The sequence below is a fragment of the Lagenorhynchus albirostris genome, chromosome 13 (genome assembly GCF_949774975.1).
Source record: "Lagenorhynchus albirostris chromosome 13, mLagAlb1.1, whole genome shotgun sequence".
In the NCBI taxonomy this organism is placed as follows: Eukaryota; Metazoa; Chordata; class Mammalia; order Artiodactyla; family Delphinidae; genus Lagenorhynchus; species Lagenorhynchus albirostris.
Genome location: NC_083107.1, coordinates 13,580,585 through 13,602,411, shown reverse-complemented (window position 1 = coordinate 13,602,411; position 21,827 = coordinate 13,580,585). Strand labels below are relative to the sequence as shown.

General features: G+C 40.6%; 1 protein-coding gene across 5 annotated transcripts in view; it reads left to right on the top strand.

Annotated features, from left to right (window-relative positions):
* Window positions 1-21,827, top strand: part of KDM3A (lysine demethylase 3A) — a 63,658-nt gene that overhangs the window by 24,033 nt on the left and 17,798 nt on the right. For all 5 annotated transcript variants that reach the window (XR_009543991.1, XR_009543992.1, XR_009543993.1 and 2 more), the window contains exons 11-12: window positions 9,966-10,170; window positions 19,595-19,809. Coding sequence is in view for 2 of the 5 variants with exons in the window: in XM_060168465.1 (XP_060024448.1) it covers window positions 9,966-10,170; window positions 19,595-19,809 (420 nt within the window). In the remaining 3 variants the exon portion in view is untranslated. The remainder of the gene's footprint in view (window positions 1-9,965; window positions 10,171-19,594; window positions 19,810-21,827) is intronic.

The window sequence follows — 21,827 nt, the reverse complement described above, 5'->3', positions numbered from 1 at the left end:
AGTGATGGTAGTTATCAGATGCTCTCTTACTAGAATTAATAGAACTAAATGGCTTCAGTGTGTCAGAAGGTTCAGGCCTATTACAGTTTAAAAATAGACTTGATAATTGTCAGCTGTGTGGGAAAATTAACTTAAAAAAAACTTAATAAAAACGCTATTCATTTGGGTAAGTAGCAAATGAATAATCCACACTCTAGCTTTTCCTACAGGCCTCTGAAACTAGAGGTGGATTTGACTGGGGGTCTTTTTGAAGTAGAGTTGGAGGAATTGGAAAACAACTTTCCTTGCTGAGTAATACTTCTAACCCAGCTTGTTCATTCTTGAGGCTTAAGTTGATATAGCTGGTAATTTGCACAAAATTAATTGCATAAGGTTCTACTGTTCCTCAGGAGTTATGTAACTCCCCAAAGAAAGCGAATATTCATAACCATGTCCCTGTTCTATTTCTTCATTCTTTTTGAGTCATCAGCCCTCACATTCAGCTAGTTTTTAAGGCAAATTATTTTAATACGTGAAGAAACAAAGTTCTGGACCGGTAAGCACATTATAGGTATAGAAGTGAGTTTCAGAGCCCAGCTTTGTCTTTTTTAATATGTTGTGCGGCTGTGCTCCAACTAAAATGATTTTAAGAGAAATGAAAAGCCACTCCACAACCTGGTGCGTGCTGGCTACTGGGACTTCTGGCTGAGGAGTAAGACAGTGTGATCAGAAGCCTGCCAGGATCTCTGTGCTGTTTCCACCAGTATTGCTTGTGGGTATGGAGAGACTCGACTGGAAACTGTTTCTCTGCCGTGTGTGTCCTTGCTTGCTTAGGGGTTAGAAAACAAAAACAAGCTGGAGTTGAACAGCTGCCCTCTTTCTGTTTAGTAGACGTGTGGCTCCTCAGAAGTTGGTGTTGCTTTTTTCCCTTGGCTCTGCTCTGAATTGAGTCCTTGATTGGGGATCAGCTGTTCCTCTCCTCACTGAAGAGCTAGATTTAGATAGTTCAACTTGCTTATTTCTAGGTATTTCCTCTTTTAAGCCCAGGCAGAACAGATAAGATAATCTCTGGACTCGGTCTGGGAAAACCTGGTCCCCTCAAAGGATGATGTGTTTCCAATATCTGAGTAATTAAAATTCCATCCTGAACTACTGATTTCTTTATTTTCCCTCCTTTCTTGCTTTACCTTCTCTTTCACTAACTGAATGCGAATGTTTAAGGGGGTCAAGGCCTGATGGCATCCATTTAGCATTTTACACTGTGCTCTAGTCATGCTTTAAAAGAGAGGTAAGATTAGAACACCTCTAAGGTAATTATTAAAGGTGCTTATATTATTTAAAGCCTTCTTTGGTTTGAGATCTTTCTTCTAGTTTCTTTCAAGACTCCTTACCACCGTCTCCTACCCATCTCTTGACTGGGTCCCCAGAAGTTGTGTTTTTGTTTTTTGTTTGCCTAAGAATCAACTTTCCTCTTCTCAGCTCCCTTGGACCCCGAGAAAAGGTCTTTTCTGTCGGGTTTTTTTTTTTTTTTTAAACATCTTTATTGGGGTATAATTGCTTTACAATGGTGTGCTAGTTTCTGCTTTATAACAAAGTGAATCAGTTATACATATACATGTGTTCCCATATCTCTTCCCTCTTGCATCTGCCTCCCTCCCACCCTCCCTATCCCACCCCTCCAGGCGGTCACAAAGCACCGAGCCGATATCCCTGTGCCATGCGGCTGCTTCCCACTAGCTATCTATTTTACGTTTGTTAGTGTGTATATGTCCATGCCTGTCTCTCGCCCTGTCACAGCTCACCCTTCCCCCTCCCCATATCCTCAAGTCCGTTCTCCAGTAGGTCTGTGTCTTTATTCCTGTCTTACCCCTAGGTTCTTCATGACATTTTTTTTTCTTAAATTCCATATATATGTGTTAGCATACGGTATTTGTCTTTCTCTTTCTGACTTACTTCACTTTGTATGACAGACTCTAGGTCTATCCACCTCATTACAAATAGCTCAATTTCGTGTCTTTTTATGGCTGAGTAATATTCCATTGTATATATGTGCCACATCTGCTTTATCCATTCATCCGATGATGGGCAATTAGGTTGTTTCCATCTCCGGGCTATTGTAAATAGAGCTGCAATGAACATTTTGGTACATGACTCTTTTTGAATTTTGGTTTTCTCAGGGTATATGCCCAGTAGTGGGATTGCTGGGTCATATGGTAGTTCTATTTTTAGTTTTCTAAGGAACCTCCATACTGTTCTCCATAGTGGCTGAACCAATTCACATTCCCACCAGCAGTGCAAGAGTGTTCCCTTTTCTCCACACCCTCTCCAGCATTTATTGTTTCTAGATTTTTTGATGATGGCCATTCTGACTGGTGTGAGATGATATCTCATTGTAGTTTTGATTTGCATTTCTCTAATGATTAATGATGTTGAGCATTCTTTCATGTGTTTATTGGCAGTCTGTATATCTTCTTTGGAGAAATATCTGTTTAGGTCTTCTGCCCATTTTTGGATTGGGTTGTTTGTTTTTTTGTTATTGAGCTGCATGAGCTGCTTGAAATTTTGGAGATTAATCCTTTGTCAGTTGCTTCATTTGCAAATATTTTCTCCCATTCTGAGGGTTGTCTTTTGGTCTTGTTTATGGTTTCCTTTGCTGTGCAAAAGGTTTGAAGTTTCATTAGGTCCCATTTGTTTATTTTTATTTCCATTTCTCTAGGAGGTGGGTCAAAAAGGATCTTGCTGTGATTTATGTCATAGAGTGTTTTGCCTGTGTTTTCTTCTAAGAGTTTTATAGTGGCCTTACATTTAGGTCTTTAATCCATTTTGAGTTTATCTTTGTGTATGGTGTTAGGGAGTGTTATAATTTCATTCTTTTACATGTACCTGTCCAGTTGTCCCAGCACCACTTATTGAAGAGGCTGTCCCTTCTCCACTGTACATTCCTGCCTCCTTTATCAAAGATAAGGTGACCATATGTGTGTGGGTTTATCTCTGGGCTTTCTACCCTGTTCCATTGATCTATCTTTCTGTTTTTGTGCCAGTACCATACTGTCTTGATTACTGTAGCTTTGTAGTATAGTCTGAAGTCAGGGAGCCTGATTCCTCCATCTCCGTTTTTCATTCTCAAGATTGCTTTGGCTATTCGGGGTCTTTTGTGTTTCCATACAAATTGTGAAATGTTTTGTTCTAGTTCTGTGAAAAATGCCAGTGGTAGTTTGATAGGGATTGCATTGAATCTATAGATTGCTTTGGATAGTAGAGTCATTTTCACAATGTTGATTCTTCCAATCCAAGAACATGGTATATCTCTCCATCTATTTGTATCATCTTTAATTTCTTTCATCAGTGTCTTATAATTTTCTGCATACAGGTCTTTTGTCTCCTTAGGTAGGTTTATTCGTAGATATTTTATTCTTTTTGTTGCAATGGTAAATGGGAGTGTTTTCTTGATTTCACTTTCAGATTTTTCATCCTTAGTGTATAGGAATGCAAGAGATTTCTGTGCATTAATTTTGTATCCTGCTACTTTACCAAATTCATTGATTAGCTCTAGTAGTTTTCTGGTGGCATCTTTAGGATTCTCTATGTATAGTATCATGTCATCTGCAAACAGTGACAGCTTTACTTCTTCTTTTCCGATTTGGATTCCTTTTATTTCCTCTTCTTCTCTGATTGCTGTGGCTAAAACTTCCAAAACTATGTTGAATAAGAGTGGTGAGAGTGGGCAACCTTATCTTGTTCCTGATCTTAGTGGAAATGCTTTCAGTTTTTCACCATTGAGGATGATGTTGGCTGTGGGCTTGTCATATATGGCCTTTACTATGTTGAGGAAAGTTCCCTCTATGCCTCCTTTCTGCAGGGTTTTTATCATAAATGGGTGTTGAATTTTGTCAAAAGCTTTCTCTGCATCTATTGAGATGATCATATGGTTTTTATCCTTCAGTTTGTTAATATGGTTTATCACATTGATAGATTTGTGTATATTGAAGAATCCTTGCATTCCTGGAATAAACCCCACCTCATCATGGTGTATGATCCTTTTAATGTGCCGTTGGATTCTGTTTGCTAGTATTTTGTTGAGGATTTTTGCATCTATGTTCATCAGTGATATTGGCCTGTAGTTTTCTTTCTTTGTGACATCCTTGTCTGGTTTTGGTATCAAGGTGATGGTGGCCTCGTAGAATGAATTTGGGAGTGTTCCTCCCTCTGCTATATTTTGGAAGAGTTTGAGAAGGATAGGTGTTAGCTCTTCTCTAAATGTTTGATAGAATTTGCCTGTGAAGCCATCTGGTCCTGGGCTTTTGCTTGTTGGAAGATTCTTAATCACAGTTTCAATTTCAGTGCTTGTGATTGGTCTGTTCATATTTTCTATTTCTTCCTGATTCAGTCTTGGCATGTTGTGCATTTCTAAGAATTTGTCCATTTCTTCCAGGTTGTCCATTTTATTGGCATAGAGTTGATTGTAGTAATCTCTCATGATCTTTTTTATTTCTGCAGTGTCAGTTGTTACTTCTCCTTTTTCATTTCTAATTCTATTGATGTGAGTCTTCTCCCTTTTTTTCTTGATGAGTCTGGCTAATGGTTTATCTATTTTGTTTATCTTCTCAAAGAACCAGATTTTAGTTTTATTGATCTTTGCTATTGTTTCCTTCATTTCTTTTTCATTTATTTCTGATCTGATTTTTATGATTTCTTTCCTTCTGCTAACTTTGGGGGGTTTTTGTTCTTCTTTCTCTAATTGCTTTAGGTGCGAGGTTAGGTTGTTTATTCGAGATGTTTCCTGCTTCTTAAGGTGGGCTTGTATTGCTATAAACTTCCCTCTTAGAACTGCTTTTGCTGCATCCCATAGGTTTTGGGTCGTTGTGTCTCCATTGTCATTTGTTTCTAGGTATTTTTTTATTTCCTCTTTGATTTCTTCAGTGATCACTTCGTTATTAAGTAGTGTATTGTTTAGCCTCCATGTGTTTGTATTTTTTACAGATCTTTTCCTGTAATTGATATCTAGTCTCATGGTGTTGTGGTCGGAAAAGATACTTGATACGATTTCAATTTTCTTAAATTTACCAAGGCTTGATTTGTGACCCAAGATATGATCTGTCCTGGAGAATGTTCCATGAGCACTTGAGAAAAATGTGTATTCTGTTGTTTTTGGATGGAGTGTCCTGTAAATATCAACTAAGTCCATCTTGTTTAATGTATCATTTAAAGCTTGTGTTTCCTTATTTATTTTCATTTTGGATGATCTGTCCATTGGTGAAAGTGGGGTGTTAAAGTCCCCTACTATGAATGTGTTACTGTTGATTTCCCCTTTTATGGCTGTTAGTATTTGCCTTATGTATTGAGGTGCTCCTATGTTGGGTGCATACATACTTAAAATTGTTATATCTTCTTCTTGGATCGATCCCTTGATCATTATGTAGTGTCCTTCTTTGTCTCATCTAATAGTCTATTTGAAAGTCTATTCTCTCTGATATGAGAATTGCTACTCCAGCTTTCTTTTGGTTTCCATTTGCATGGAATATCTTTTTCCATCCCCTTACTTTCAGTCTGTATGTGTCTCTAGGTCTGAAGTGGGTCTCTTGTAGACAGCATATATAAGGGTCTTGTTTTTGTATCCATTCAGCCAATCTGTGTCTTTTGGTGGGAGCATTTAGTCCATTTACATTTAAGGTAATTATTGATATGTTCCTATTCCCATTTTCTAAATTGTTTTGGGTTCATTATTATAGGTCTTTTCCTTCTCTTGTGTTTCTTGCCTAGAGAAGTTCCTTTAGCATTTGTTGTAAAGCTGGTTTGGTGGTGCTGAACTCTCTCAGCTTTTTCTTGTCTGTAAAGGTTTTAATTTCTCCATCAAATCTGAATGAGATCCTTGCTGGGTAGAGTAATCTTGGTTGCAGGTTTTTCTCCATCATCACTTTCAGTATGTCCTGCCACTCCCTTCTGGCTTTCAGAGTTTCTGCTGAGAGATCAACTGTTAACCTTATGGGGATTCCCTTGTGTGTTGTTTTTCGCTTGCTGCTTTTAATATGCTTTCTTTGTATTTAATTATTGACAGTTTGATTAATATGTGTCTTGGCGTATTTCTCCTTGGATTTATCCTGTATGGGACTCTCTGTGCTTCCTGGTTTTGATTAACTATTTCCTTTCCCATATTAGGGAAGTTTTCAACTATAATCTCTTCAAATATTTTCTCAGTCCCTTTCTTTTTCTCTTCTTCTTCTGGGACCCCTATAATTCAAATGTTGGTGCGTTTAATGTTATCCCAGAGGTCTCTGAGACTGTCCTCAGTTCTTTTCATTCTTTTTTCTCTATTCTGCTCTGCAGTAGTTATTTCCACTATTTTATCTTCCAGGTCACTTATCCGTTCTTCTGCCTCAGTTATTCTGCTATTGATCTCATCTAGAGTCTTTTTCATTTCATTTATTGTGTTGTTCTTCATTGTTTGTTTCATCTTTAGTTCTTCTAGGTCCTTGTTAAATGTTTCTTGCATTTTGTCCATTCTATTTCCAAGATTTTGGATCATCCTTACTATCATTATTCTGAATTCTGTTTCAGGTAGACTGCCTATTTCCTCTTCATTTGTTAGGTCTGGTGCATTTTTATCTTGCTCCTTCATCTGCTGTGTGTTTTTCTGTCTTCTCATTTTGCTTATCTTACTGTGTTTGGGGTCTCCTTTTTGCAGGCTGCAGGTTCGTAGTTCCTGTTGTTTTTGATGTCTGTCCCCAGTGGCTAAGGTTGGTTCATTGGGTTGTGTAGGCTTCCTGGTGGAGGGCACTAGTGCCTGTGTTGTGGTGGATGAGGCTGGATCTTGTCTCTCTAGTGGGCAGGTCCACGTCTGGTGGTGTGTTTTGGGGTGTCTGTGGACTTATTATGGTTTTAGGCAGCCTCTCTGCTAATGGGTGGGGTTGTGTTCCTGTTTTGCTAGCTGTTTGGCATAGGTTGTCCAGCACTGTAGCTTGCTGGTCGTTGAGTGAAGCTGGGTGCTGGTGTTGAGATGGAGATCTCTGGGAGATTTTCGCCGTTTGATATTATGTGGAGCTGGGAGGTCTCTGGTTGACCAGTGTCCTGAAGTTGGCTCTCCCACCTCAGAGGCACAGCACTGACTCCTGGCTGCAGCACTAAGAGCCTTTCATCCACACGGCTCAGAATAAAAGGGAGAAAAAGTAGAGAGAAAGAATTAGTAGAAGTAGGAAGAAAGAAAGAAAGAAAGAAGGGAAGGAAGGAAGGAAGGAAGAAAGAAGGAAAGGAGGGAGGGATGGAGGGAGGAAGGAAGGAAGGAGGGAAGGAAGGAAGGAAAAAAAGATACAGTAAAATAAAGTATAATAAAGTTATTAAATTAAAAAATAATTATTTAGAAAAAAAGGGGGGACGGATAGAACCTTAGGACAAATGGTAGAAGCAAAGGTATACAGACAAAATCTTACACAGAAGCATACACATACACCCTCACAAAAAGAGGTAAAGGGGAAAAAATCATAAATCTTTCTCTCAAAGTGCATCTCCTCAATTTGGGATGATTCGTTGTCTAAAGGAGGGAAGGAAGGAAGGAAGGAGGAAGGAAGGAAGGAAGGAAGGAAGAGTATAATAAAGTTATTAAAATTAATTATTAAGAAAAAATTTAAAAAAACAAAAAACGGATGGATAGAACCCTAGGACAAATGGTGGAAGCAAAGCTATACAGACAAAATCTCACACAGAAGCATACACATACTCAGAAAAAGAAGAAAAGGAGAAAAAATAGATCTTGCTCTCGAAGTCCACCTCCTCAATTTGGGATGACTCGTTGTCTATTCATGCATTCCACAGATGCAGGGTACATCAAGTTGATTGTGGAGCTTTAATCCCTGCTTCTGAGGCTGCTGGGAGGGATTTCCCTTTCTCTCTTCGTTCTCACAGCTCACAGGGACTCAGCTTTGGATTTGGCCCCGCCTCTGCGTGTAGGTCGCTGGAGGTTGTCTGTTTTTTGCTCAGACAGGACGGGGTTAAAGGAGCCGCTGATTGGGGGGCTAGGCTCACTCAGGCCGGGGGGGAGGGAGGGGCACGGCGTGCGGGGCGGGCCTGCGGCGGCAGAGACCAGCGTGACGTTGCACCAGCCTGAGGCCCGCCGTGCGTTCTCCCGGGAAAGTTGTCCCTGGATCCCGGGAACCTGGCAGTGGCGGGCTGCACAGGCTCCCCGGAAGAGGGGTGTGGATAGGGACCTGTGCTCGCACACAGACCCCTTGGTGGCGGCAGCAGCAGCCTTAGCGTCTCATGGCCGTCTCTGGGGTCCACGCTTTTAGCCGCGTCTCCCGCCCGTCTCTGGGGTCAGTGCTTTTAGCCGCGTCTCCCGCCCGTCTCTGGGGTCCACGCTTTTAGCCACGGCTCGCGCCCGTCTCTGGAGCTCCTTTAAGCAGCGCTCTTAAACCCCTCTCCTCGCGCACCAGGAAGCAAAGAGGGAAGAAAAAGTCTCTTGCCTCTTCGGCAGGTGCAGACTTTTCCCCGGACGCCCTCCCGGCTAGCCGTGGTGCACTAACCCCTTCAGGCTGTGTTCACGCCGCCAACCCCAGTCCTCTCCCTGCGCGGACCAAAGCCCAAGCCTCAGCTCGCAGCCCCGCCCGCCCCGGCGGGTGAGCAGACAAGCGTCTCGGGCTGGTGAGTGCCGGTCGGCACCGATCCTCTGTGCGGGAATCTCCCCGCTTTGCCCTCCGCACCCCTGTTGCTGTGCACTCCTCCGCGGCTCCGAAGCTCCCCTCTCCGCCTCCCGCAGTCTCTGCCCGCGAAGGGGCTTCCTAGTGTGTAGAAACCTTTCCTCCATCACAGCTCCCTCCCACTGGTGCAGGTGCCGTCCCTATTCTTTTGTCTCTGTTTTTTCTTTTTTTCTTTTGCCCTACCCAGGTACGTGGGGAGTTTGTTGCCTTTTGGGAGGTCTGAGGTCTTCTGCCAGCGTTCAGTAGGTGTTCTGTAGGTTCTGTAGGAGTTGCTCCACGGGTAGATGTATTTCTGGTGTATTTGTGGGGAGGAAGGTGATCTCCGCCTCTTACTCTTCCGCCATCTTCCCCTCCGCCGCCTTCTGTCGGTTTTATATGAAATACAGTCCCTCAGTATCTGAGGGGGATCAGTTCCAGTACCCCCTGTGGATACCCAAAATGCACTACCCCCCTACAGTTAGCCTTCCCATTCCCATCTGCAGGTTTTGCATCTGCAGATTCAGCCGACCACAGGTCGTGTAGTATTTTCAATCCATGGTTGGTTGAACCCACGGATGTAGAGGGCCCACTGTATACCTTAAGGCTCTTGACATAGAAACGGATTCCTTTCTATGTTATTTGGTCTGACACAGTGGTTGCTCTTTAATGTTACATCTCTATTTTTGTCTCCCTTTTTCTTAAAAACCATCTTAACTTTTCCTTTCAAGTTCACCTGCCCATTACAAGTTAAAACTTAAAACATGCATTTACTTAGAATCAAAATCCTCTCTTTAGCCAATGCTCTTAATCTTGAATGGAACATATGTGTGAAGGAAATAGAAGATATGTCAAGGGTCAAGTGGCATCTCCTAGAAGCATTTAGAGGATCACTCTTATAGGCCAGGGGGCCTGTGACGTTTGGAATGGTTAGCTTTTGCAGAACGCTTTGGAAAACACATCTCAAACCATTCTTTTTGAGTGTGAAAACTGACACAGTTGACTCCCGCACGGTCCTCTGTTGAAGCGTTCTTATCTAGGGTTGTGAATAGAGGTATGCACTAACTTGGAATTGTGGGTCTGGGGTTTTAAGTTGCCAAATGGACTCACCAAATGAGATGTATTTTATAAAGAGAATAAAACTTCCAATTGTTCTGATAGTTGTCTTCTATTAAGCCATTTTTAGAAATTACTACAGTTGAACCAGTAATTGAGAAGAGGAGTTCTCCCTTTGGGAAAACTGACCTTTTGAATAGAATTCAGTCAAATATTGATGTGACTTTTTAAATCTGAGGTCCCATTTTCCTTCATCTTTTTTTCTAGCCCCATCCCGGAAGTCGGTTTTGACAGACCCAGCCAAACTCAAGAAGCTGCAGCAGAGCGGTGAGGCCTTTGTGCAGGACGACTCTTGCGTGAACATCGTTGCGCAGCTGCCCAAGTGCCGGGAGTGTCGCTTGGACAGCCTCCGAAAGGATAAGGAGCAGCAGAAAGACTCGCCCGTGTTTTGCCGCTTCTTTCACTTCAGGAGGTGAGCCATTTGGGGAAAAGCTGAGATACCCTGGGCCCTAGAGTGTACTTTTCTCCCTCTTCTCCTAGCAACAGTAAGTCTAAAACTGAAAAGAGTACAGATTACACTTTTTAATCTGTGGATTTAGGAATCTAGATCTTATTACACATTCTTTCCTTCTCATTCTCCTTTTCAGGTTTTTTTTTTTTTAATCAAAGAAGCTTAAAAATACAAACTTCCATTTTTTTTTTAACATCTTTTTTAGAGTATAATTGCTTTACAGTGTTGTGTTAGTTTCTGCTGTATAACAGAGTGAATCAGCTATATGCATACGTATGTCGCCTCCCACTTGCGTCTCCCTCCTACCCTTCTTATCCCACCCATCTAGATGGTCGCAAAGTACCGAGCTGATCTCCCTGTGCTATGTGGCTGCTTCCCACTAGCTATCTATTTTATTTCTGGTAGTGTATATTTGTCAATGCTACTCTCTCACTTCGTCCCAGCTTACCCTTCCCCCTCCCCGTGTCCTCAAGTCCATTCTCTACATCTGTATCTTTATTCCTGTCCTGACCTTAGGTTCATCAGAACCATATTTTTTTTTGAGATTCCATAAATATGTGTTAGCATACGGCATTTGTTTTTCTCTTTCTGACTGCACTCTGTATGACAGACTGTACGTCCATCCACCTCATTACACATAACTCAATTTCTTTTCTTTTTATGGCTGAGTAATATTCCATTGTGTATACGTGCCACATCTTCTTTATCCATTCATCTGTCAGTGGACACTTAGGTTGCTTCCATGTCCTGGCTATTGTAAATAGTGCTGCAATGAATATTGTGGTACATGACTCTTTTTTTTTTTTTTTAACATCTTTATTGGGATATAATGGCTTTACAATGGTGTGTTAGTTTCTGCTTTATAACAAAGTGAATCAGTTATACATATACATATGTTCCCATATCTCTTCCCTCTTGCGTCTCCCTCCCTCCCACCCTCCCTATCCCACCCCTCCAGGCTGTCACAAAGCACCAAGCCAATATCCCTGTGCCATGCGGCTGCTTCCCACTAGCTATCTACCTTACTACGTTTGTTAGTGTGTATATGTCCATGACTCTCTCTCGCCCTGTCACAGCTCACCCTTCCCCCTCCCCATAACCTCAAGTCCGTTCTCTAGGAGGTCTGCGTCTTTATTCCTGTCTTACCCCTAGGTTCTTCATGACATTTTTTTTTTCTTAAATTCCATATATATGTGTTAGCATACGGTATTTGTCTTTTTCTTTCTGACTTACTTCACTCTGTATGACAGACTCTAGGTCTATCCACCTCATTACAAATAGCTCAATTTCGTGTCTTTTTATGGCTGAGTAATATTCCATTGTATATATGTGCCACATCTTCTTTATCCATTCATCCGATGATGGGCAATTAGGTTGTTTCCATCTCCGGGCTATTGTAAATAGAGCTGCAATGAACATTTTGGTACATGACTCTTTTTGAATTTCGGTTTTCTCAGGGTATATGCCCAGTAGTGGGATTGCTGGGTCGTATGGTAGTTCTATTTTTAGTTTTTTAAGGAACCTCCATACTGTTCTCCATAGTGGCTGTATCAATTTACATTCCCACCAACAGTGCAAGAGGGTTCCCTTTTCTCCACACCCTCTCCAGCATTTATCGTTTGTAGATTTTTTGATAATGGCCATTCTGACCAGTGTGAGGTGATATCTCATTGTAGTTTTGATTTGCATTTCTCTAATGATTAATGATGTTGAGCATTCTTTCATGTGTTTGTTGGCAATCTGTATATCTTCTTTGGAGAAATGTCTGTTTAGGTCTTCTGCCCATTTTTGGATTGGGTTGTTTGTTTTTTTGATATTGACCTGCATGAACTGCTTATATACTTTGGAGATTAATCCTGTGCCAGTTGCTTCGTTGGCAAATATTTTCTCCATTCTGAGGGTTGTCTTTTCGTCTTGCTTATGGTTTCCTTTGCTGTGCAAAAGCTTTTAAGTTTCATTAAGTCCCATTTGTTTATTTTTGTTTTTATTTTTTTTTTCTAGGAGGTAGGTCAAAAGGGATCTTGCTGTGATTTATGTCATAGAGTGTTTTGCCTGTGTTTTCTTCTAAGAGTTTTATAGTGGCCTTACATTTAGGTCTTTAATCCATTTTGAGTTTATCTTTGTGTATGGTGTTAGGGAGTGTTCTAATTTCATTCTTTTACATGTAGCTGTCCAGTTTTCCCAGCACCACTTATTGAAGAGGCTGTCTTTTCGCCATTGTATATTCTTGCCTCCTTTATCAAAGATAAGGTGACCATATGTGCGTGGGTTTATCTCTGGGCTTTCTATCCTGTTCCATTGATCTATCTTTCTGTTTTTGTGCCAGTACCATACTGTCTTGATTACTGTAGCTCTGTAGTATAGTCTGAAGTCTGGCAGCCTGATTCCTCCAGCTCCGTTTTTCTTTCTCAAGATTGCTTTGGCTCTTTGGGGTCTTTTGTGTTTCCATACAAGTTGTGCAATTTTTTAAATTATTATTATTATTTTTTGCGGTACGCAGGCCTCTCACTGCTGTGGCCTCTCCCGTTGCGGAGCACAGGCTCCGGACGCACAGGCTCAGCAGCCATGGCTCATGGGCCCAGCCGCTCCGCGGCATGTGGGATCTTCCCGACCGGGGCACCAGACCTGCAACCTCTGCATCGGCAGGCGGACTCTCAACCACTGCGCCACCAGGGAATCCCCAAGTTGTGCAATTTTTGGTTCTAGTACTGTGAAAATTACCATTGGTAATTTGATAGGGATTGCATTGAATCTGTAGATTGCTTTGGGTAGTAGAGTCATTTTCACAGTGTTGATTCTGCCAATCCAAGAACATAGTATATGTCTCCATCTGTTTGTATCATCTTGAATTTCTTTCATCAGTGTCTTATAGTTTTCTGCATACAGGTCTTTTGTCTTCTTAGGTAGGTTTATTCCTAAGTATTTTATTCTTTTCGTTGAAATGGTAAATGGGAGTGTTTCCCTAATTTCTCTTTCAGATTTTTCATCATTAGTGTATAGGAATGCAAGAGATTGCTGTGTGTTAATTTTGTATCCTGCTATTTTACCACATTCATTGATTAGCTCTAGTAGTTTTCTGGTAGCATCTTTAGGATTCTCTATGCATAGTATCATGTCATCTGCAAAAAGTGACAGTTTTACTTCCTTTCTGATTTGGATTCCTTTTATTTCTTTTTCTTCTCTGATTACTATGGCCAAAACTTACAAAACTATGTTGAATAATAGTGGTGAGAATGGGCAACCTTGTCTTGTTGCCCTGAGAAATGGTTTCAGTTTTTCATCATTTAGAACGATGTTGGCTGTGGGTTTGTCATATATGGGCTTTATTATGTTGAGATAGGTTCTCTCTGTGCCCACTTTCTGGAGAGTTTTTTTATCATAAATGGGTGTTGAATTTTGTCAAAAGCTTTTTCTGCATCTCTTGAGATTATCATATGGTTTATCTCCTTCAATTTGTTAATATGGTGTATCACATGGATTGATTTGTGTATATTGAAGAATCCTTGTATTCCTGGGATAAATCCCACTTGATCACGGTGTATAATCCTTTTAATGTGCTGTTAGATTCTGTTTGCTAGTATTTTGTTGAGGATTTTTGCATCTGTGTTCATCAGAGATATTGGCCTGAAGTTTTCTTTTTTTGTGACGTCTTTGTCTGGTTTTGGTATCAGGGTGATGGTGGCCTCGTAGAATGAGTTTGTGAGTGTTCCTCCCTCTGCTATATTTTGGAAGAGTTTGAGAAGGATAGGTGTTAGCTCTTCTCTAAATGTTTGATAGAACTCACCTGTGAAGCCATCTGATCCTGGGCTTTTGTTTGTTGGAAGATTTTTAATCACAGTTTCAATTTCAGTGCTTGTGATTGGTCTGTTGATATTTTCTGTTTCTTTCTGGTTCAGTCTTGAAAGGTTGTGCTTTTCTAAGAAATTGTCTATTTCTTCCAGGTGGTCCATTTTATTGGCTTGTAGTAATCTCTCATGATCCTTTGTATTTCTGCAGTGTCAGTTGTTACTCCTCCTTTTTCATTTCTAATTCTGTTGATGTGAGTCTTCTCCCTTTTTTTCTTGATGCGTCTGGCTAATGGTTTATCAATTTTGTGTATCTTCTCAAGGAGCCAGCTTTTAGTTTTATTGAGCTTTGCTGTCCTTTCCTTCATTTCTTTTTCATTTATTTCTGATCTGATCTTTATGATATTTTTCCTTCTGCTAACTTTGGGGCTTTTTTGTTCTTCTTTCTCTAATTGCTTTAGGTGTAAGGTTAGGTTGTTTGAGATTTTTGTTGAGGTAGGATTGTATTGCTATAACCTTCCCTCTTAGAACTGCTTTTGCTGCATCCCATAGGTTTTGGGTTGTCCTGTTTTCATTGTCATTTGTTTCTAGCTATTTTTTGATTTCCTCAGTGATCTCTCAGTTATTTAGTAGCGTATTGTTTAGCCTCCATGTGTTTGTATTTTTTATGGGTTTTTTCCTGTAATTGATATCTAGACTCATAGTGTTGTGGTCGGAAAAGATACTTGATACGATTTTAATTTTCTTAAATTTACCAAGGCTTGATTTGTGACCCAAGATATGATCTATCCTGGAGAATGTTTCATGAGCACTTGAGAAGAAAGTGTATTCTGTTGTTTTTGGATAGAATGTCCTATAAATATCAATTAAATCCATCTTGTTTAATGTGTCATTTAAATTTTGTGTTTCCTTATTTATTTCCATTTTGGATCATCTGTCCATTGGTGAAAGTAGGATGTTCAAGTTCCCTACTATTACTGTGTTACTGTCGATTTCCCCTTTTATGGCTGTTAGCATTTGCCTTATGTATTGAGGTACTCCTATGTTGGGTGCATAAATATTTATAATTGTTACGTCTTCTTCTTGGATTGATTCCTTGATCATTATGTAGTGTCCTTCTTTATCTTTTGTAATAGTCTTTATTTTAAAGTCTATTTTGTCTGATATGAGAATTGCTACTCCAGCTTTCTTTTGATTTCCCTTTGCATGGAATATCTCTTTCCATCCCCTCACTTTCAGTCTGTATGTGTCCCTAGATCTGAAGTGAGACTTTGTAGACAGCATATGTATGGGTCTTGTTTTTGTATCCATTCATCTGGTCTGTCTTTTGGTTGGAGTATTTAATTCATTTAATTTAAGGCAATTATTGATATATATGTTTCTGTTACCATTTTCTTAATTGTTTTGGGTTTGTTTTTGTAAGTCTTTTCCTTCTCTTGTGTTTCCCGCCTAGAGAAGTTCTTTAGCATTTGTTGTAAAGCTGGTTTGGTAACGCTGAATTCTCTTAACTTTTGCTTATCTGTAAGGGTTTTAATTTCTCCATAGAATCTGAATGAGATCCTTGCTGGGTAGAGTAATCTTGGTTATAAGTTTTTCCCTTTCATCACTTTAAATATGTCCTGCCACTCCCTTCTGGCTTGCAGAGTTTCTGCTGAAAAATCAGCTGTTAACCTTATGGGGATTCCCTTGTATGTTATTTGTTGCTTTTCCCTTGCTGCTTTTAATATTTTTCTTTGTATTTAATTTTTGATAGTTTGATTAATATGTGTCTCAGCGTGTTTCTCTTTGGATTTATCCTGTGTCATACTCTCGGTGCTTCCCGGACTTGATTGACTATTTCCTTTCCCATGTTAGGGAATTTTTTGACTGTCATGTCTTCAGATATTTTCTCAGACCCTTTCTTTTTCTCTTCCTCTGGGACCCCTGTAATTCGAATGTTGGTGCATTTAATGGTGTCCCCGAGGTCTCTGAGACTGTCCTCAATTCTCTTCATTCTTTTGTCTTTTCTCTGCTCCCTGGCAGTTATTCCCACCATTTTACCTTCCAGCTCACTTATCCGTTCTTCTGCCTCAGTTATTCTGCTATTGATTCCTTCTAGAGTATTTCTAATTTCAGTAATTGTGTTGTTCATCACTGTTTGTTTGGTCTTTAGTTCTTCTAGATCCTTGTTAAATGTTTCTTGTATTTTCTCCATTCTGTTTCCGAGATTTTGGGTCATGTTTACTATCATTACTCTGAATCCTTTTTCAGGTAGGTTGCCTATTTCGTCTTCATTTATTTGGTCTTGTAGATTTTTACCCTGCTCCTTCATCCGTAACGTATTTTTTTGTCATTTCATTTTTTTTTTTTTTTGATGGGTGGTGCTGTATTCTTGTCTTACTGGTTGTTTGGCCTGGGACGTCCAGCACTGGAGTTTGCAGGCAGTTGGATAGAGCTGGGTCTTGGTGCTGAGATGAGGACCTCTGGGAGGCCTCACTCCAGTCGATATTCCCTGGGGTCTGAGGTTCTCTGTTAGTTCGGTGGTTTGGACTCAGAGCTCCCACCACAGGGCCTGACCTCCGGCCTGGGAATCAAGATCCTGCAAGCATGTGGCAGGTGAAGTAGTGGTCCCTCAAAGACACGGACATCCAAATCCCTGGAACCGCCTGGCTGGTGTGCGGCGATGGGGACCGGAGCCACTGGAGGGGCAGGGCGGTGGCCTGAGGAGCACAGTGCGGCCTGGTGTCTAAAGTTCTATTTTTAAAAGTAACAAACATAGAAAAATTCTGAAGGTTCTAAAACACCACCACAAATAACTACTGTTAACTTTTCAGTGCATTTTAGTGTTTACGTGGTCATAAAATATATTCAAGCATACCTACTTGGCGTGTTGTGTATACTGTTTTTTTCTTTTTAATAAATTTATTTATCTATTTATTTTTGGCTTCGTTGGGTCTTTGTTGCTGCGTGTGGGCTTTCTCTAGTCGCAGCGAGTGGGGGCTACTCTTTGTTGCGGCACGTGGGCTTCTCATTGCGGTGGCTTCTCTTGTTGCAGTGCATGGGCTCTAGGCGCATGGGCTTCAGTAGTTGTGGCCTGTGGTCTCTAGAGCGCGGGCTCAGTAGTTGTGGTGCACGGGCTTAGTTGCTCTGCGGCATGTGAGATCTTCCTGGACCAGGGCTCAAACCTGTGTCCTCTGCATTGGCAGGCGGATTCAAAAGCACTGCGCCACCAGGGAAGTCCCTATATACTGTTTTGAATTTTACTTTCTCCAGTGCATACTTTCCCAGTTCGTAATAGGAACCACTTGATCATGTTAACTTTTTTTGCAAATACTTTTGAATAACTATGCAAGAACCCATAATAACAGTGTTGGAAAATTCATTTAACCAATTCCCTTGTTGGTTTTAAGATTATTATGTATTTTTTGCCACTAAAAATAATACAGAAATGATCATCAGCTTGTCCTCATCTCTGATTATTTATTTTGGAAAGGTTATTGGAAGTGGCATTACTGGGTCAGAAGGTGTGTGTGTTTTAAGGCTTTGATACCTAAGTTCTGCCAAATGGCCCTGGAGGAAGGTTGCACCTGCATCCATGCCCACTGGCAGGGTTTGAGCATTCCTGTCTCCGTGTACCTTTGCCAGCCGGTGTACCTTTAAAAAATCTTTTCTGCTTTTATAGGCAAAAACTTTCATTTTTACATTGCGTTTTTTTTTTCTTTAAGTCAAATTTTCTTTCAATTCTTCCATCCTGAGTGAAGAGAAAGGTAGCCTTCTGGTCTTTCTGATGTATAATGAGCAGTGTTGTTCTGGGTGTAGATGAGCTTTTACATGTCATACATTTTTCCAGAAATCCAGGTAGTTTCAGTTTCAACTAGTTCTAATCGTAAACAGCAGTGTTGACTTTAATTTCTTCCTATTCTCCTCTCCTTTAGTTTTATCAAGATTAAAGATTGCTGATGAACTGAATTAAATGCACGGGCATTTTAATGAATTAAATGCATGGGCATTTTAATGATCAATAATTATATCTGTGCTGATAACTTTCAGATTCAGGGTTATTTAATGAAGAGTTTATTTAAGAGTTTTTTAGATGGTAGTTTGTCCCATTCATTCCTGAGTAAATTGCAGAAGCACCATGATAATATGTGTGTATAGCATTTAGAGCTGTGATAACTGTTAACAGAAGTCAGTGTATTAGAAACTCAAACAAACTCACTTCTCTGGTAAAAAGAATATCATGGTTGTAAAAGCAAAGCCTTTTTTTCCTGACGTTTAGAGTGAAGATCGACACTGTCATTAGTCTTATCAAATTTGTTTCTCATTAAATTCTGCAGATTAAATGGGAGGGGGTAGGGTCTCAGTTGCCAAATCCTGTTTTCCGTCTCCTCCCCATTTGAAATGGCTTCCAAATTTATTTTTTAGAACTATGACTAGCTCTAATTTGGGCTATCAATTAAAATCTTGCATCTGTCCTTTGGACTCCTAGAAATTTGCAAAAACATTTTGCAAACAAATGTTTGCAGAAACATTTGCATCTGTTATGCAACTCCCAGTGTCCTTCCAGTTCATTCTACACAGTTCTGGACAAATGCTTTTCCTAAAGCACAACTTTATGTGTGTCTCGTGGACTCAAAAAAGTTTCGGCAGCTGCCCAATGACTAGCAAAGAAATCAAGGTCCCTGCATTTTTCTTGCAAGGCCAAGCTTAGTTATTGTCTCTAACATGAAGTCTTCTTCCTATAAGGCCCACAGAACTCATAGTCAGCACTTCTTCCTCTGACTCCTGTACGACTCAATGACTGTTACGATACCGGTCATACCCTGCTTCCCTGGGTGTTTTATGTCTACTTCTGTGTCTCCAGCTAGGTTGACATACAGTGTTGTGTTTAAATAAGTCCAAAACTATTGCATAGCTTAGGAAAAACATGGCAGACGTCAAAGATGCTGCAAGAGAATGCTGAGAAAATATTCTGCTTTTTGCTCCACCTTCTTAGGTACCGAGGCTCATCCTAACACTGCCTCTTATTCCAGAAGCTTGCATGGTGATTTGTAGCTAGGATTCCTAAGGGTGTTGAATACCTCATGGATCTGTGTGGTCATGGCTTCAGTGTTGTAGGGTTGGCCTTCCCCTCCCGAGCACTATTCTTGAAGCAGTAGTTGTGTTCAAATTTGGTCAGATTATTTGTCACCTTCTGTTTGTTATCAGTTTACTTCTGTGGTGACTTGTGACTGTTCTTGCTATTAAGTTCCAAGTCAGGCAGGTTCAGTAGCTGTCCTTGGAAATGACCTGAGTAGATCTTGGTTCGAGTGGAAAGCACAACTCCCTCTCCCTGCCAACCCCCCGTGTCTTTTGGGGGAAAGCTTGGAAGTTTTAAAAATCTTTCTATTGATGTTGCCAAGTAGCAAGGGGCTGCAATTAGCCATGGAGATTATAGAAAACTGGGAAGGAAACGCTTGACTTAAATAACATTTCAAAAGTAACAGCAAGACGTAAGTCACTATTTCATGTATGTAACTGGGAAGGAAACGCTTGACTTAAATAACATTTCAAAAGTAACAAGACGTAAGTCACTATTTCATGTATGTAACATCCTTTCTTTATTTTTTCACTCCCTCTAGGTTACAGTTCAACAAACATGGTGTATTGCGGGTAGAAGGCTTCTTAACACCAAACAAGTATGACAGTGAAGCAATTGGCTTGTGGTTGCCTTTAACCAAAAATGTTGTTGGGACTGATTTGGACACAGCAAAGTATATCCTGGCCAACATTGGAGACCACTTCTGTCAAATGGTGATTTCTGAAAAGGAAGCTATGTCAACTATTGAGCCACACAGTAAGAGCATCTCTTAGGGGGTAGGATTTTTGAGTCCAACTTGATTTTTGTTCCTAAATGACACCTAAGTCCTAATTGTATGGATTTCATTTTCACCCAGAAGTGTAGATGACTTTGGTATAATGAAGTTGCATTTTTCCTTTTGTAACAGATTCTGCCTGTTGATTTCATCAAAGTCAGTGATCTATCTGTGGGGTTTGTTTCAGAGCAATTACTAAATTTTTTGTTAAGAAAGGTAAAGGTGAGGTGGCGGTGGAATTTGCATAGCCTTACCAACAAATGTGGACTCACCAAAAGGGGGTTATTTTAAGACAAAGGTTCTTAAGAAAACATTTCAAAGAAGATAATGGACAGGCTGTACCCTAGACCTACTGAATCTGGGTCTGAGGAGGCTGGGACCCAGGCATGAAAATGGGAACAAGCACAGATGAAAATGATTGTTAGAGTCAAGGTTTTCAGGGAAAACTTGGAGGTTCCAGCCAGGTGTGCAGTAAACCACAGAGATCAGTGTGGGTGACACATTAGAGCCAGACCTCCCTCATGACATCTCAAGGTACGGTGTCGAAGAGGACAGCACACCTCTTGTCTGTATGCCCTTAGAAGTGAGGTATCCAGCCAGAAGCACCAAGGGGCATCTGTCTTTTTAAGTCTCACACTTTGTTCCATCATTTTATCTTTTCCAAATGGTGGCAAGTTAAAAGTGAAGCCTTTCCATCCCTCTGGTAGATATCTTTTCAGACTTTGCATAGCCAAATATGTTTCAGTATAAGCATCCACACATCCTGAGCTTAAGAACTTCGGTCGTAGGCCCAGGAACTAACTGAAGCTAGCTTAAGCACAACAGTAACTTACTGGATAAGTTTGAACACTGTTACATCTCAGAGTCCAAGGAATGGGAACTGACATTCCCAGGAGCGGGAACTCTGATCTAGGTGGGGTATGGGATTGTGAGCTCCACGGGCAGCCAGAGTCCTGCTAAAGTGGAGAGCAGCTTTGTAATCACTGTCCTGTTGGAGTAGTAGAGACTCTGATAAGTCAAGAATCGTATTAAAGTTGTTTTTCCTATAATCTATTTAGGACAAGTGATACTGGTTTTCCATTTTCAGTAGAGATACAAAAGTTTTCTTCTTGTATACTTTTAAGTAAGAGAAGATTTAAAGAAAAGTTCTTAAGTAACTGGTCTAGAGGTAGTGTATGAATGACTGGGTTGCAAAAACAATCTTTTGGAATGTATTAGTAGCTTCCTGAATCGGAGGGGCTGTTTTAAGCTACTGATGTTTTTTCTTTGCTCAAGGTGAGTCGTCTGAAAAATGTGCCCTTAAAGATGTAATTGTGATTAATGTTTCCTCCTTGCCTATTTGATTATCCTGTTCCTCTTTATTTCCTCTGTGACAAGCTGGTCAGCTGGAGAGAGGAACTCACTGTGAGTGATACTGAAAGATGCCACCACAAGGTGTCGCTAGAGAGGGGGTGGAGGGTACCCTCTGATCCTGAGATTAGGAAGCAGGTCTCAGCTTTTATACATTTATTCTGTCTTTTCAATGACAAATTATCATTAAATAGGTGGCTAAGAGATCTAAGACTACTCTCTAATAAAAGTCTAATCCAAGTGACCAAGGTGAAGTTCATAAAATCTCATGTGTAAAATGCCTCAAGTTCTATGTATTGTGCACTGAGCTTTCACATTGTAATGAAACGGCAGAGGTTCACTCAGCAGTTGGATTAACTTAAAGCAAACTGAAGTTAGTCATTTCTTTTGTGGGCAGTCTGAAGAAAGAAGTAACCACTGACTGGATTAGGAAAAGATGTTCTCCGTAGAACACGAATGTGACAGTATTGATCCTGTCTTGTTCGAGAGAGAGACAGACAGAAAACAGTCTTCTGATCAGCAGACGTTGGGCTTTTCTGTGACGCAGGAAAATGTCCTCCCTTTGCTCTTGCTCCTTGAAGCTTTCTAATGCCGTATGTGGCACTCCTCCACGGTCGGGGGGTGGGGTACGATTTCCTGCCCAGTCCTG